General features: G+C 37.9%; 1 protein-coding gene and 2 long non-coding RNA genes across 11 annotated transcripts in view; 1 reads left to right on the top strand and 2 right to left on the bottom strand.

Annotated features, from left to right (window-relative positions):
• Positions 1 to 291: 291 nt before the first annotated feature.
• On the bottom strand, positions 292 to 4,314 carry LOC147756563 (uncharacterized). 2 transcript variants are annotated; one of them, XR_015325471.1, is made up of 4 exons: positions 4,195 to 4,314; positions 2,963 to 3,178; positions 1,054 to 1,246; positions 292 to 428 (listed from the first exon to the last, which is right to left on the bottom strand). It is a non-coding gene; the product is annotated as an uncharacterized LOC147756563 (long non-coding RNA). The 2 variants fall into 2 exon arrangements; XR_015325470.1 differs by having other exon boundaries at positions 1,054 to 1,190.
• Positions 4,315 to 10,921: 6,607 nt separating this feature from the next.
• Positions 10,922 to 13,922, bottom strand: LOC147756562 (uncharacterized). Of its 8 annotated transcripts, none has more exons than XR_015325459.1 (3): positions 13,796 to 13,922; positions 12,743 to 12,842; positions 10,922 to 12,098 (listed from the first exon to the last, which is right to left on the bottom strand). It is a non-coding gene; the product is annotated as an uncharacterized LOC147756562 (long non-coding RNA). The 8 variants fall into 8 exon arrangements; XR_015325464.1 differs by having other exon boundaries at positions 10,922 to 12,087; XR_015325465.1 differs by lacking the exons at positions 12,743 to 12,842; positions 13,796 to 13,922 and adding exons at positions 12,894 to 13,010; positions 13,405 to 13,544.
• A 267-nt stretch (positions 13,923 to 14,189) lies between these two features.
• LOC111248195 (uncharacterized) overlaps positions 14,190 to 18,045 on the top strand; it is a 35,751-nt gene continuing 31,895 nt past the window's right edge. The window contains exon 1 of the mRNA XM_086985854.1: positions 14,190 to 14,324. Coding sequence (XP_086841980.1) covers positions 14,312 to 14,324 — 13 coding nt within the window. The 5' untranslated portion in view covers positions 14,190 to 14,311. The remainder of the gene's footprint in view (positions 14,325 to 18,045) is intronic.

The raw sequence follows: 18,045 nt of genomic DNA, 5'->3' as shown, positions 1-18,045 counted from the left end.
TTTGCTTGAGTAGAAATTTTAGTAATATGTCGAAGTGCTACAGCAGGAATTAGGTTTTTCGAACAAAAACCTCCCAAGGCTGCTCCATCAACGGTCATGTTAGTGCACACTTCTTTAGCATCTGAAGCTCTACTCGCCGAATCGAGCCCCTCCGCCCGCCTCCCCCCGATTCCGAAACCACCAGACGAAACCTCCACCACTGGTCTTCGTTGAGATATCATTACTGCCACGTTGAGATGCAGCACCGCCAACACTGAATATCTTGCGAAGAAGAGTGCAGGCACAGTTACTTGGCAGTGATAAGTTGAATGTTTTCCTAAACTGTTCGTAGCATTTCATTTGCCTGCAGGAGAATGTTCGAGGTCAAACGCTGTACGATCGTTGTTGTCTGCCAGGACTGGAGCAGAGCAGTAACTTGTGCCTGGTTTCTATTAAGGAAAGGACATAGAAACCAAAGTGATGTGAGCTAAATTTAGACGTAAAATGGAAACAGTACCGGGCAAAGTGTGCCAAGCAACCAATCATAGGAAATGGAAAATGGCTAGCAATTGTAATCTAGCTGTTTCCCTAAGAGTACGTTTGATGAGTATTTGAACAACAGTAGCAAACTGTTCTGTGAACCTGAAGCTCAGTGAGTGTTTCTGAATTCTATGAGGGTCCACTGTGGCTTTTAAAAATTTTTACTATTTTGTTTAGCTAGCTGTTAAAAGCATTTTAAATCTACTGGTAAACTTAATTCTGTAATTTCTGCACACATAGCTGAATGGGAAAGGGAACTCCCAACGATGTCCTATTGTTATTTGCGGTGAGAGTACTTCTGAGAATATCAGGTAAAAAATATCGAATGACTCCAAGGTCTGTTGCGTTCTTGAGTGATCTATAAGGAGAGGTTCACGCCCAGACCTTACATCATGCTCAGGTAGCACAATTCGACTTTACTACGCCTAGTGTATCAAGGACTCCAACAGTTATTATTTATCTATAACACACCGCTATCGGTATACGGCAATTGAGCTATCGATACCAAATACGTACATATGCCAGATTTACTACCTGATTTTCCAATCCTAGCCGATTACTGGAGTCAGCTGTCACGTACGGAACCCTGTATATTCTTCCTCTGGGTCAGTGACCATCAGATTGCCACCAGCTGAGCTATTCATTTCAACGGGCACTATAGATAGCATCTCCTTTCATGGGTTCGAACACGATACGTAAGAACAAACGACACTGGTTAAAGCAAGACCTATAAACAGTAAGCATAAGATTCGATAAATGACATCGAAAATTTGTCTAAAAAAGCCTTTTGTTCGCTTTTATCTAAAATGATCTAAAGAAGAATGCTCGAACACAAGGTTCCGAACGCTTTTATGTTAACAGTCCTTTATTATTCTGTACGTGATTGTTTGCAAATCGCTTTACAATACCGTCTGTCGATTACCTGAATTTGGCTATCTAAATTTTTCAGGATTCATAATTTCATTTGCTACTTCCAGGCAGCTTTCGAGTTGGTGCCCAGAGGTGCTTACACCGGCCAAGATGAATGATTCTATAAATGTTCTCCACGTTCTCGCGATAGGGAATAGAATAACTATCGACGATGCAGTGGTTAAACTCCCACCCTTTATACAACAATCGACCTGGTCCAGGGAAACGGCCCAACATCACTTTTATTCTCTATCTTACTGCGTGATTAAATAAGAGGATCGAGAGATATAATCAGAGTCATCTTGTATGCAGATGATTTAGCGATATACGGATCAACCGGGTTTCATTCAAGGTCAACAAGTTGTAGCCCGGCTCCTCGTGGTAGTCATAGACTAACACTGACCGTAAACCCAACCACGGTGGGGGCGATGAAGTTTCGAGAGGGAACAGGATAGCGGCTGATGCTTTGTATTTTATTAGGTCGCGTCTTGCTTTAGTAAACCGGTCCAGTGTTGGAGCTGCTCTTTTTCACGAACAGCAGGCGTTTCATAACATACGTCACCGAACATAACACCCTTGGCCACATAGGGCGATTGTCTCATCGCTTGTCACTCGTAACCACTTTCAACGTGTTCGATAGTTCAAAGCAACTCTGATTGTAACGCATGGGATCTGAGTCATTTGAGAAGATCCTTAGGATTAAGAGTTTGGAACAATCAAATTGCGTCAAAGCCTCCCTCCTCAAAAGAGCGCTGGGACTATACATATCGCCTAACCTCGCGTGTTCTCTATTATCCTGGGATCTACGTCGTTGTTTTGAGCTCCTAGTAACGGTGGTAAGACAATAGCACGTGGAAAGAAAAATTCGCGGAGACTGGTGGAGATTTTTTTACTTCGGGTATGATGAAGAACAACGAGCGGAAAGGAATGAACTAGGTAAACAGACCTGTCGTTATCTGCTTTGCCGTGTATGTGTTCTGCTAATGGCTCTGCGAGAACCTAGATTTTCACAGGCTTCGAGATACATGTAGGTGCTCTGTGTCCTGGCTGAACCTCCGAGAAGGATGAGTTTGAGCTGCTGAAAGTGTGGTGGAGAAGCTACACAACTATGTCACCATGAATCGAAGAAAATACGTCGCAGCTTCAAAAAAAACATTGCCATAAACGTAGCCCAAGAAGCTTATTCTTAGGTATGCAGAAACCGTGAAACTTGTCATACCTTTATGTAGAATTGGTTAAGATATAATGTTAATTTTTAACAACCTACAGTGTTAATTTTATAGATTATATAAGGATCAGCTTAAACTTAACGCAGTTCAAAGTACCGTTTAGAGTCTAACTCAAGTGAGTAATTGATAACTTCATCTGCTGCACTCTTTGTACTGTTGTCATTCTTAGTGTGCAGACAAGTGTTAAGATTAACCGATATTAATCATATGTGTCTACAAAGAAGAAGACAACTAGCCTTAGCTTGTTGCCCCCCCCCCCCCCCAGGTACAAAAGTCTACCAATTTCCGTTGATTTCTTCGCTTACCTCCGCTTCCCTTATAGGCGTTGTGCCCCTTCCCGCTGCCAGTAACCACCAGGTGTTATTTCCGATAGTCCTACTGATGTCTTGCCTTCATCTGACTACTGATACTGCATCTTGAAGCACATTCTTGCCAAGCCTCTTACCACATTCTTCGAAGTACAAGCTGTTTTTAGGCTGCTATCGACATCGGCATGGCATTTGGCCGTTGTAGTAGAAAGGCTGAAGTGCAATATTTTGTGGCTGATAAGTAATTCGCGTTCGTTAATGATTTTAGACAACTTTCTACTTTTGCGAATAGCATTTGTGGTAACAGATTATCTAATTTGCATATGAAACTATATTTAGCGGCAGTACTGGTAAAACATTTTTTAAGTATATCTCATTTGTTTGGTAGGATTTAGAAGAGCAAGGATCGGCCAGAATTTTAAAACTCAACCAGATACTAGCGATTATTGCAAGGTAAGTGGATTTAGCCAAATGTTCGTTGCTTAAATTCTAAAACACTAATCCGAGGGCTAGGTATGGCATCAGTTATATTTGCGGAATTGTCCAGCTAAGGGCAGGGTTCGTGTTCCCTTATCGGTTTACTCTAATTCTAATATATATAATTTGATCAGAAATTTTAATTTATTACCTTCTTTAGTAAATCTTATTAGCTGGTTTTTTTGGTAGAGAGAGTGTTAACATCTCTGACCTTCCTGACTTTGGTGTGACCGAACCAGAAGGTTTAAAAGGCCACCAGCATGAAAATGTGCCAAACGTAAACTAGCTTTAATGCATTAAGCTGGCCATTTTTTAGGAGAGTATTTGTTACGATACATAAGCCTACTTACCATTATGCCGAGTTGCTAGCTGAATTATATATAAGAGGAACATTACATACAATAAAATTAAGACCACGATAACTTGTGTAATAAACTGAAAGTAATATTATAAATAATACTGTGAAATAAATAAAACTATAATCTGTGATGTTACCATTAAATCTAGCCTGTTGGTGCTATCAGTTCTAACTTCGAGCAATTCTGAGTACTAGTAGTTGAATTAATTTTCTAATTCATTCTTATGGTTGTGTATATATCTATAGGACGATCATAGCCGACGTCGAAAAATCTTTGTAGGAACTTTTCGTGCTTGTTCTACACTGCTCTCACTTTAATGATAAATACCTTATCTATTAATATGAATATTGAATTTATTGGATAACTGATATTGAGTTAAATAGTTAAAATTACTTTTTTTTTGTGCCTGACGACTTACAGAACCTCGACCATGACTACAATTTTCTCGTTTTGGTACGAAATACAGCCATCAAAAATCTCTGCATCGAAAGTAGCGACAGCCAGGTGCCCTTTATCATACTCCAGAGAACTTCGCCCACCATAGAAGCACCTTTCCTTTTGCCCGCCCGATGACGTCATCTTCCTTCTATTATAAATTTTGACTTGTTCCACACCCATTATATGTTACATTAGATATATATATAATATGTATATTAGATATTATTATACCTTTTACTACTACTAAGTTAGAAATAATTCTGGTTTGTAATTTGTTATCGTTGGTGGGGGCTAGGCAAACGACCGGTATTTTAAATTGTTTCTTTTTCTAATCGTAAGTGGTGATCTAAAACGTCATATAGGATTTCCACATTATTATCATATATATCTAAAGTAATGCGGTATTGATAATTGCTCAATTTAACTGAGCGGAAAACGCCCGCGTAAGATAGCACTATTTAAATCCGATTATATTCTCTTTCGGATGCATTACTGGTTTAATATCATGTCGATCAGCACGATTCAGGATTTGTTTGCTGGGCGATGAAGCTGCGATCATTCTAGGTTGTGTAAGAAAACCTCATTAAAGCGCTAGTACAACAATCGGTTCGGATTAGCTGCGGTATACGGTAGTTTAGACGAAAAAAGATAGTCGTCTGCGCCAGGTAGCCGTCTGCATGTTGACAAACGGTCGCTATTACGGTCAAAGGCAGGCTATGCCCCGTCAGAGTGAATGCTGTCGTGGATGAGACGCGGGCTTTTTTTGACAATACCCAAGTAAAATAAGCATTAAATTTTACTTACGAAAAATACGTAATTTGCTAATAACTATTATTAGTATCTATTGAATAATGCGTACAGTTTGCATATATTATTGGAATATAGGGGGTACTCATGGAAGGGCTTATGTTGAATCAAATTTTGTAGGCCTTTTTGCTCTTATTTGCGCAAATCTAGTAATTTCAAACGATTGCAGTTCCACTGTGCGTTATTAGATTTGGAGAAGTCATTTGTCCGTAATGGGTCACGTTTTCGATTACAAAATGAAGGCACTGAATCAGGCCTCGAAGATGTAAACATTACAATGTTGAATTGAAACAACGTGCTTGAATTGAATTAATGAACGAATGAGTTGAAACCAGGATTACTATACTTTACATGTAACTGGTTGGCATCGATGTTGGCTAACCGACGAATACTGCAGATGATTCGGATTGGCAGCTACAGCTGCTGGAATATTTTATCATAAACGGACCCGTTGTACGGAAGAGATAGACATCGCGGTAAGGCGTTTCAACAGAAACATACATTGACATGTCACGCTAAGCTTGCCAGAAAACGCAGTAAAAGACAGGTATCGCTATACTTACTTAGAATAGCTGGTACCGCATTTGGTCTTTGAAAGTGCTGCTTTATTTATACGATTCCTCTATTTAGCAGAGTACATTACCGAAATTCTGGACTATAAGTCGATTTACAGTAAAACGATTCTCATGTACATTTGACTCGTGTGCATGATTTGTCATCCCAATAGCATCAAAGATGCCCGATTTAAAACGCAAAGAAATTGTTACTTCTTTGCCTTGAAAGACTGTAAACGTTACCAGACTTATAGTACAAAATGGTTGAAGCCTCTATAAAGTAGTACACCATTTCACGGGCCATAGAACCACATTTTGCGGCGCCTAGCTATTTGCATGTCCTGTTGAACAAGCAAAAAGTCTTTTTATTTGTAATTCGAGTCAAAGTAAACTGTAAGGGAATAGAGGGGTGCATAATTTAAACATGACGTTAATTGAAAGGTGTGGTTACTTTATAAAACTTTAGCATGGAAGAAAATCTTTGAAGCGAGAGCTAGAAGGACCGAGTCCGTCACAATACTATTAACAAAGAGTCTAACTCCACTTTGGCTAAAACTAAGAAAATCACTTTAAAAAACTAAGAAATAGAGTTACTTTGTGACTTATGTCCGGTAGTTAAACTGCTCAGCATTCGTTTAGATGCTTTCAAAACGAAATGTATCTATGCCCAAATAGATTTTTATCAAATACACTTAGGAGACGTGTAGATCTCAAGTCGAACAAAAAGAAACTAGCCACAAAGAAAGGCTTTTTCTTGTTTAGTCTTTTTATCCGATTTCCGATATATATAATTTAAGGTCGAAACTAATTGCTTAATATACAAGTATATAACATACATGATCATTGCATTTTTTTAGTGCCACATTTAGTTCTAAACGCCTCCGCATACCAGGAGGGGAATTTCTATCACAAGTACTGAAATCATGTGGTGTATATGACTAAAACATTGGTCTGCCTTTATTTACTATACGTACAGAGATCAAATAGATGCTCAATTTTTTTTAATGTATCATAACTCCATAAGCAGCACATATTCTTTTAAATACGTAAGCCGTTATAAATTCCATCGGGCATGTACATAGTTTATCACTGACTGTGTTCAACATTGAGAGCGGGAACGATTGCGTCAAATTAGTTTGGTACTTTTTTCAGTTACGTGATAATAACCATGTGAAGCGGCGGGCAATATCAACTAAAGAACCGGCTCTTATCAAACAAAAAAATATAATGGCAATCGTTGGATTACGTTATAGATTAATTTGACAATGATTTTTTAATTCGATGAGATTTCTTAGATTTTAAAGACGAGGTAATAGTCAATCTATGATAGGACATTTTGAAGTTACATCTATCCAATCTTGCTTTCACAAAGAAAGGTAAGTTCCTGGTAGCGGACGTTGATACCTCTTTTTACTATTTTGATACCATGTTCATACCATTATGTCTATTAATACATATAGTGCACAAATTCGTGATTTTTTACTGCATTGTACTGCACCTTACAGTTAATAGCAGCCTTATTGTCTTTAGAACGCAGAGAATCGACTGGTGCAAGTAACCAGTAAATGTTATACAGAATATAGCTTTGAGATGTCTTATGAACTGTCTTCAAGTTTTAGATTTGACCTATTTCGTATTTACTTCAAACTTTTCTTACACGTTGATACTAATGTATGCGATAAGACAGGTTGCTCAGGTCCCTAGTTGGCCTGCGCCCACCTTTATTGTTTGTCTTAATTGTGCGTAGCGAATCTCTTCATTGATCAAAGATTAAGAGAGTTGGCCAAATGCAACAAGAGGTGTGGCGTAGCAAATATTAACTAATCTTATCACTGCTTTTACTTTTAATCGTCTGCAAAACTTATTTCTTTTTAAGTATTTTTTTTTACTATTTTTAAGTAAGTTCTACGTAGTCGACGCTGAAGTTATTGTTGAGTCCCGACCTATGCTATGCTATTTATTGTGGTAGTGGTAGTAGTAAAAGTGCGCGCTAAGAAGTACATTACAGAGAGTAACGTTATTATTATTGGGCATGAATTTACTTTATACTCTAGCATATAAAGTGGATCGTGTTTTGTTCAAACCGGGTATGCCCAACAATGGTCATTTCAGCTCAGACACGTAGCATTCATGCATAAGTTAACGAAGGTAAATCGTTTTTGAAATAGTTTAAGAACACTATAACCGTATCCTTCTTAATCATGATTACTCACTTTTCACAGAACTTTGTTTGGTAACTTAGGATTTATCATTAGATCCTATAAAGCGGTCATCAATGTGATAAACCAATATTTTTTGTGAACTTTTCACGTGCTATCAGTACGTTATTTATTTTATTTATGATTTCTGAAGTTAAAAGAAATCCCTTTAATTAATTACTTTAATATTTAATTGAGCCTGTGAAATAAATTGGCACCTACTTGATCTGACTATAAAGATATAAAGCCGACAAACAATACAATGGCCTTGGTAAATACTGTTTGATTTTTACCTCGACCACAATTCGACGAAAGACATTTCTTTTAAAAAACTCATTTTGAAATTCATGAAAAAAAACTCATTTTAAAATTCAAATAACCTGCACGTATATGTTGTGATGTTTGAATACGGTTGTGTATCTTGTCGTATGCATTGATTTCATTTGGCCGACAGTGAACGACTGGATTAAAGAATAATAACAATATCTTTTAACTAAATATTTACACGCTTTTAATTACTTAAAAATATAAACCTAAAAGAATTTGAATAAATTGTATTATGCAAAAATATCTTTTCAATCAATTCGGACTTACTCGTCTTTGTTCCGGTGCTTTGCTAACAAACTGTTCCACCATTGGATTTACATAACGAATTTGAGCTGAGGCAGACGATTGAAGTAACTTTGATTTTCTAAAGCCCTTCCGTGCGCTCTTCGTAAACCCCGATCATAAACACCTCTTTTTGTTATGTATCGCTCTGAATTATTTGTTTTCAGGAGCCCTATAAGAACTACTACATCGAAAATGACCTCGAGCCATCTCGCATTGACTTCCTCTTTGAAGTCCTTATTGCCCCTCGGATTGTTATTGGTAAGAACCTTACAGTAGGACACATGTGTAACAGTTAGTATACTTTCGCAATTTGGCGAAGTTAATCATTTCAATAAATTAGGCAAGGCCTGTAACATTTCTATAGGCCGCCGTTGGCCACCTGCTCGAGCGTGGTGAAAACTGTGTCAGCCCCATGTGATACAACGGGTTCACATGCTTTCTTTTATCCCATAGGTCGTCTCTACGTTACGGAATATGATCAAGGACCATCTACATCATTATTGTAATCAGGTCATATACGAGCCTTTTTTTACTAACACATAGGTGTTTCCAGGAATCTTTGTCACCATGAGCTTAAGTAGGTCCCTTTGACAGACAACCTTCAAGTGCTTCGGCACAAATTTCGTCTCGTTTGTAATTAATTTGTTTTCCATGTAGCCCCATGCCTGGCGGTGTATGTGCGTGGGCGTTTACAAGTCTCACACCCAGGCTAGTGCTATATATTTCTACGCAAGAATTAGGTTTGATACCACGTTAGGACCAACCAGTACTGCCAAAGCTCAATGGAGCTAAAGTTGCTCCGGAGTGATGGTTATCGTGGTACACTCTCGAATACTTGCCCATGGACCTCACCTAATCTACGTTAATAGGTACGAGATGCGAGTAACAATGTTGAAAACACCATATCCCGGATATCCCCATGTGGTCCCACTAGGAGACCCAACACCTCAACCAATATGAATTTGTGCGAACTACCTAGGCGACACGTTGACAGAAACCGGTTTGTTTTCAATAATACCTGCATTGCGATTCCGCCTCAGCTCATAGCTTATCTAGAGAATTATTCAACAACTAATTTAACTATCATTTAATGTTTAGTAGGGCTAATTAGTGAGACTAATGGCAAACACGTTTCGTATTGATTGAATTATTGAGATTGTGCGCAACTCCAGTTCGTACAGCATCACTACTGCTGGCCATATTACGATAAGTAAACTATATCTCCCAGTTTAAAGACAGTTTCGCACTTAGGGCAACACACAATCGCTACGCGTACTCCTAATTTCTGCATCATACCCAAGTAGCGCAGTCAAGGAACCAATTAGCATTGAGTCATAACCCTGCACGCAGCAATGTCCCTATCAGTCAAAAACAATAGTAGGGGGCCTAATATAATACTAAGTGAAGTTAACTTTTTCACAACTTAGGAAATCCGATTAGTTGAGTTGACAAATGGCGCTACTCGGATATTTGATTTTTCGTGATGTATAAATCTGTAGATAGGTATAAAATACATCTTATGCTCGCTCGCACTAACCATTTGACTGTAATTAGTGAATATGATATAGGAGTTTGCGATATATGCAAATCATAGACATCGTTTTGATCAGATATATTTCGATTTTTCTAAGGCGCTTGGCAAAGTACCCATGCTAGGCTAATATCAAGATCAAATGACTTTCATATCAATGCTAGAGCTATACTTGACCATGCTGCTATTTAACTAGTAGAAAACTGAGAGCAGGACGATGCAGAATAAGCAACTTTTTGGCTAATCGTCCATCAGCGGTAACGTAAGTTATCAGGAAGGCCCTCCTCTGCTTCGGGTACCACAATATGCGCTTCTTGCTACAATTCTACACGAATTTTATGTCCGTGATTTAAATTTGTTGCTCTTTTAATACACTAACCGGCAATAAAAGTAAACTATTGAGTCTGTACATGGACATCGCTACAAGCTGGGACGAATCCAGTGACCGCCTAAACTCGACTAGTTCCTGGACGGTCGCCAATATTGCACTTCTTTCGCAAACTGTATACAGGAGATTAGCACATAAGTAATTTAACTTGAAATGTATCTATAACCTAGCAATCTATAATACGAAAGATCCACAGATTAACAAGAGTTACCAATAGCTAGTGAGCCCGGGCTGCCCAATTTGGCAAGGTGTGAATAGATAACATCTCTGCCATCTATTCACTTTAGTAGACGGGATTTCTATCGCAAACTAGACTTCGTAGATCTTCATTCAGTGGTGAGGTGAACGAGGCAAATAATATTAATTACCTGCTTAGTTTCTTATATGCCCGTCTAACTTTGTCAGTGATCATATTTGTACTCCGATCTGTAACTCTTGCCGATCGCAGTGATGCTGCCATTTATTGTATATAAATTCACTACCGAATTGTATATATTGCCTTGTAGTAAATTGTGCATTCTGTCTATAAGTAACTACAAATTCTGTTGTGTTTCATTCAAAATTTGGACTTTCAGAGTTGACGATAAGCGGCTTCACGTAGAAGTTTAAGTATAAAATTTATTTTGTAAGTATGAAAATGTTGTAAGGCCCACGATCGGGTAGAAACATTAAGAAAAACAGCGTTTCATGCATATATTTAAATATAGACACCCGAAAATGATAGTATTCTTAACAACGATGTCATTAACACACGAATATATCTCTTGCTTGTGTGAACTAACACGGCTATATACCAAATTGTTTATATAATTTAGTTATATACGCCAGCATATTGATTTCACTATATTATTAATATGTACATTTCACAATCATTGTCTTTCATGTACAGTTATTTTTGATATATATTAGTTATTGTGTGTTTCGCTTTACCATTAGTAAGATACTTAGTGAAAAATGTGCACTTCAGATTTACATTGTAAATTTACATGAAGGCCCACCCGCGCGTTTTCCTGGATGTTCACATTATAACAATCCCTTTCTCTGGTATGCAGCTATGGCGTGTTTTTAGGTGCTTCTGTAGCAAGTACCTGCGTCAGTTGTAAATGGCATAATCCGCTCCAGTGGATCTCGCTCCTGGGGTGTACGTCGGCAGTGAGATTACGTAGTCTGTCTCTTTTTCATCCAGCCTGAACCACCAGTGCAGCAAATCTTCCCATCCCCATTCCACAACATTAACATTGATGTGGTAGGGAAATGTATTTCGTAGGTAAGTGGTTCATATGTCTGGTTTGTATTCGATATCAGGAATTTGTATGGATGAAGCTGTGCCGTTGTCTCAGCTGTTTAGAAGTGATTACCATGGCGCTAGGAACCCCTTTAGATGAAGCTTTCGTCATTTAGCTTTCGTCGATTTTGGAGTAAGACAATTAGTCATTTGGAAGAATAGCACAAATCTTTTGCGATCCCGAAGTTCTCGTTATCATGGTAGATTTTTCCCGTAAATCAGAGAACGAAGCAAACTATTAAATTGTTGATTTAGATAATAGTACTCGCATAAACTCGCGAATGTACAGTGTGTACACTGTAGATTAGGCATCCTTGTTCACTATTTATTAACCTGTACAGTCGAGTTAACACACGTTAAGTGGTTTATATAATTTGTGCTCGAGTTCAAGCGGCAGTCCTCGCACACACGGCTGATAGTGGCTCGGCGACGCAGAGCAAAGCAGGAGCGTAGTATGTTGTATTTAGTTGTACCTGGAAAATGGCTAAATGACTCATGAGCATATAATAAAATCATTATATAGTTTGATTTCATAGAGCTTTCCTTGACAATATATATATAAGAAAGATATAGTCTACAAGTCTGGTTTGTATCCAGGTGCCGCTGTCTATCAGCCAGTGAGAATCAAATACATTTTCAAGTGAAGCAATATCTTTATATATTAATTACAACAATGCTAGCCAAACTTGTGACAAATGTGAGAGTAGTGTTGTCTACATACAGAACAATTTAGCTCATATGACCGGGTGAGTTAACAAATGGTGCTACCCTGGCATGTCATTGTCGGCACAGCGAAAATGACTATAAAATGCATATATAGTAAGGCAAAAAGAAAGATAATAACAGGACAAGACTTCGCGGGGCAGCAATTCCCATATGTCATAATTGTCCCATAAGCAAATCCCACATCCCAGCTCATGGTCTGTTATAAAGTTATTTTTTAAACACTTACTTTTATTTTATATAAGCTCTCTAATAAATGAAGACTGCTGGCACAACTGATCCTACCATATAGTACAACACGCCTAATAATCGTTGTTTTTTAGTCCTTTTATAGTACTCTAGTGCTCTCTATGTATCGAGCCACTACTTGACTCTTTCGTACTCATACGATATTTTTCTACCAACATTGTAAAGAAAATTTCCGATGTGCCCTCCGAGATGTACAGAATTCGGGGTTCAAATCCTGAGCGCGGCAGCCGAATATATGGATGAAGGAGCGTAAAATCTGCAGAAAATATATGGTCAACGTAATGAAAGGTCTAGTTAAGAAATTTACTCATGCAGCCTGGTGGATGACGTAATTGCTTGCTGATCCTAGGGTTCTAAACCCAAAAACCTAGGTTGGAAACCGGCCATAAACACATTTCACTGTATGCTGGGGACCAACTATTTCCTGAAATGATTAACGGCGACACCGGACGTAAAACTCGCAACATAGGAGCCGTAATGACATAAAAAGTGTATACTTATATAATGTGGTACGTAGGGGTGACACACTGTGCTTTTGTAAGAGCTATCTGATTGACTTTAACATTTGAGCACCCTCCTTTGTTGCTTTTGAAGAAAACAAAAAAAAAAAAACAATTTTATATTAGTGAAACTTTGGCATGAGTTTCATTCGAATGAACAATTTTAGGTAGTGCTTGAGATATTTTATAGGTTAATTTCTCTGGCTGAGCCAGTATCTATGCTGAAGACTGTTATGAAAACTACATATGTTTACTCTTTACTCCTAATCCACCATGAAATAAAAATATGACCATTAAAGTAGTCGATTGAGTTATTACCTTCGTCCCTTTTCAAGTTGAAATGGGCCTCACACGATGAGCACACCGGTCATTGCTTGTCAGGTTGACGAAATCGTTTGATTAATTTCGATTCACTTCCCCCCTGTTGTGTTTTTAACCACCACCGAAGTATACATCATCCTCTGCGCCCCCTACCTGCGTACCCCTCTATGTTTCGAGTTTTACATCCGGTATCGCAGTTAGGCATTCCATTAAACAGCTGGTTCCCGGCACGAAACGAAATGTGTTTATGCCCGGATTCGAACCTACACCACAACCACTTGTGTTCCACTACCAGAAATATATTTTCTTTATTACATTAGCCGCGCGCAGCAAACTTGAACTTGTTTACTGAAAGCTCATTTTAGGCCTCTGTGTGCTTTATGCGTACCTGCGTGAGATGCGCTTCACACGTCACTATTAGGTGATATGCTCTTTTGAATATGTACGTCATTACCTTGAATGACGCACAACTTTTGAGGTCTTAGGTGGTCCCTTTTTAAAAAAAAGTTGTGCCGAGCATTTTACATGTGTGTGATGTCATCGCTGGGCATTTGTGCACGGAAACCGCCAGTGTGAGGATTGGACTCGTCAGGTGTGTGCTGATGATGAGGTTGGAACTACTTGAAGCAGCGCCTTATACATTAGCCATGTAGCGTGACATTGCAAAAAGTATTATTGCTTTTTTGGTATTGTATTGGTGCACTCTGAATTTGTGGCTTCATTTATTATTCGGGTGCGGCATGAGCTACAGCCCCGAAGACATTATGCCGATCATCAGTTATCGTAGTTACCTGCGGTGTCAACTTGAAGATCTTTGAGAATTAACGTGTATCATCTAAATTCAGTAGGCACTGCAGCGGAACAAAAGCACTTTTTTGTGCAAGGCCAGTATTTGAAGATCGTAATGGCCATAACGTGTGAGTACACAAACGTTGTACACAGATATCACTGAGATATACGTTGCTGGATATCAAGGTTCGCCCCCTAAGGCCTACATAGTAATAAAACGACTATACACTTCTCACCAAGAACAACATAAGATATAAAATTAGTGGATCATTTATTATGCAATGCAGTATTTATATTTGTATATAATTTTTTTTAGTACACAGTCTCGTGTCGTTCCGGTTTAGAAAGACACAGTCGTGTCTTCCTACTTCTAAATAATTTTTAGTCTGTTCAGTAATAAGAGATATGAAGTTGAAAAATATCTTCCTTTCTCTGCAAGCTCGCTTTGATCATGGTCCCTGATGGCAAAGTTTTGCCTCGAATCGGGTACTGAAACGAATATGCTCCGCTTACCGTAATTGCATACAATAATAATAATTAGGAACTGGTTGAAAAGCTAAAACTAATTTTTAAAAGAGCTAAAGGTCGACGTTTAAAAAATCTGTGAAATTGGTTAAGACAAACAGAAGGAGGGTAGAAAGTGGCTAAAAAATAATTGACACTGTTCGATATCTTATTTATTTCGGGTTTATCCGAATTATTAGTATTTTACCGTAATTTTTGCCGTTTTCTGTTCTGTTGTCATAAGTTTTGCTGTTTTCTTCCAATTCATTTCACTTGCTTCCTAAACTATGCTAATTTGACCTATTTTTTTTAATCTTAAATAAGGAAATACTGACACTATTGTATTGTGAAAAATTTTCCGTCAACCCCAGAGGCTGAGCCCGCTAATTACTTAATAAAAACGCTGTCGCTGTGTAGTTTCGTATCACTGTTTATATTTAGATTTTTGGTGGAAAGCGATTAACATAACCAATGTTCAACTATGGCAACTTAATTTATTCAATAATGTTACAATGTAATGTTGTTGCAATCAAATCTCTTTACGTATTATTATTAGGCTTTGAAGAAAGATATTTGACTTTTTCTCTTCTTCTGGCCCCACATCGACGAACTATACAGAACATCCTAAAGTACATTTATATTTTTGCGTTTGCTGACCTTTGTCAAGATCAAGATTAAAAGCTTGTCTCTGCTATGGTCAAAATCAAGCTGATCAATGAGCCTGAGGTAGACAAAACTGTTTCACACTTGGTTTAAAAGGCAGCGTAAGGAAGCTGCTTGTTCGCCCATGCACTCTGCCGAGTAAAAGCTAACGACGCAAGTTTTTGGGTGCGAAAAAACAACAAGAACAACAAAAATAACGTTGAAAAGTTGGCGGTGTAGTCTTTGAAAAACGAATTTAGTTCTGGTGTTCTTTTGACAATGGGGGCTCAGCAGCTTAGTAAGGGTCGTGTCTCTGATGGTGCATTGGATTTCGGTTTCCTCTGTTTATTCACATAATGCAACACATAATTCACTGCATCATCGAACAGCAGTGGGATTTTTTAAGTCCTGGGGAGCAGCTTTCCAAACTGAATGCTAAACTTCAGAGCTTAACATCTCTCTGCGTAAGAACCCTAAGCAATCCATTGCTTATCTCTGCACTACATTTAGGGAACCAAGTTATTAGCTCAGTCGTCACTACAGCAAATAATGGCGGTTGTGTTCGTGTATTATGATTAAGTATATTCTGTATTTATTTTGCATGGTTCGTCTGCATTCAAAAGGTTGTAATAGCCAGTGTATACAGACAGATAATAGAATTAAGAACCTTTAGTTTTTCTTTTTTTTTTTTTATCTAAACTGCAATCAGCAAAGTCGTTCATTGTTTAATTTCATATGAGTGTCCCGTGACCTGCCTAAAGTAATCATGTATACAAATCTTCTTAAAATGTTACATTCTGAAGCCAGGCTATGCTTTTAAACATCCCACTTTGTTGGGCAACTTCAAATTGTTCTGGGTGTGCAGCTCAACCCATTTGTGTACCCACTTTTTTCGTCTTCTACCCTATCTAAGTCGTACAATATGTTATAACTGGTTTAGAATGATTGTGTTAGCGAAGTAATACGTTGTTTGATAAAAAAAAAAAGTCAATTTCGGTACATCCAGTATTTTGATTTTTCTTTGACTTCTTTAGCTGTTTCAAAACTTATTTGTTTGTACTTCTAAGTAACGTAACATTATTATAAATAGATCTAATTAAAAATGTTTGTTTTTCGGAACATCCTAAAAGGTTGTTTGCATAAACACAACGCAGTAGTATACCTAAAACTGTACTCTACTCCTATGTAATCTTTAAGCGCAATCATCGTAAAATGATAAACGCGGCGACTGAGTTATCGACTGGTGCTACCTAGATGTCTGCTGGACATCATCTGTTATAAACAAAGCCTGTCGTAAGCAAAAAGCGTTTTTGAACAAATATTGAAATCATGTAAATTCAATTTCAAATTACTAATCGGTCTAGCGACCCCGTAATGAAAATGCGTGAAACATTCAATTTAGAAGTTGCTTTTTTCTTTTAATTTTTGCATTTGGTGCCGTTTTCAGTTGCTTCTAGATAATTAATAGATTAATATATTATTTATTGGTCTCATGCCAACACCAGTAGTGCAGCCTAAAGGTAAAAATCGGACATGCAAGAAGTACTCTTTGTAGTGTTGTTGTTTCCATCATTGCATTGTTCAAGAACTTATACAAGCTTCGTATGCAACTCGTCATAATTGTTTTAAGATCTGACAAATCATTGCCTTATTTCAAAGATTTAGTAAATTCTCCTAACCTCTCTCGATCTTCGTCGATTGGAGAAAAGCTGCTTTTCTCTTTTTGCCCACCAAGATACCTTTCATTCTCCTTTCTTTTAAAGCTTGTACTTTTGCCAACAGTTTGTGTATGTTAGTAAAAGTAAGCGTATATGTGTGTGCTTGTCGGTTAAGCTTAACCAATAGCATAATCATACAAAAGATTATCTCTCTGTGCTGCCAAAGAATGTACTTCAAAGTCTAGATAACTGAATTGGCGTATTTTTGGTATGAACACAAAGTTCTACATTGGTGATCCGCAGACTCAAGTAACATCGTTGAACTATGATCGTTACAGGATCGTAAATCATGCTGCATCACTTAACAATCTTTGGATTTTTTTCAACTGAAGACTCAGTGAACCGAAGAGTAACAAATAGACGCTTGTATGTTGCTGTCGTCTTTACTAGATACCGAATTTCTTTAGAATTCACCGAAGACGCGAAAAGTAAGTGCCCTCATCGTACCTATATGATTGCCCTTAAATTATAATTTGTTTAAAGTATGAACATCATTTCAGTGGGTAATACTATAGGTATATGCTGGTGACGTATCTTAAGACTAGTGTCAATGCTTTGTTATTTCTCCACACTTACTGTAGACTACGCGGTAACATCTTTGCATATCTAGATGGCATCTGGGGCAATCTTTAGAACTCGATGGTTTTAACCGAACATGCCTAAAGGTTAGTGTATTCCCAGATTACCGCTGGTCCGCCGTGTAAATTCGTATGTTTGTGCTAGAAAATAATCACATCACATGACCCAATGAAAATATGGGTATAATACGAGTATATTGACGCTAATACCTACTGATCACTGTATATATTCGGACAGTTCGACGGATAGTTCCGCTGAATGCAGGTATTCAGTAGTGTATCTGAAGAATAAAGCTGCGATTTGGCAATAATAAAAACGGAAAACCAAGTAACGAATTGGGTATTTTGCTTTGATTTACGGTCATCTCTACTGGTCTTTCGTGTTCATATGATTCACACTGCACTCA

This window comes from Varroa destructor, unplaced genomic scaffold (genome assembly GCF_002443255.2).
Source record: "Varroa destructor unplaced genomic scaffold, Vdes_3.0 BEIS01000003.1, whole genome shotgun sequence".
NCBI lineage: Eukaryota > Metazoa > Arthropoda > Arachnida > Mesostigmata > Varroidae > Varroa > Varroa destructor.
The sequence above is the reverse complement of the archived record's forward strand: the minus strand, read 5'-3'. Positions and strand labels throughout refer to the sequence as shown.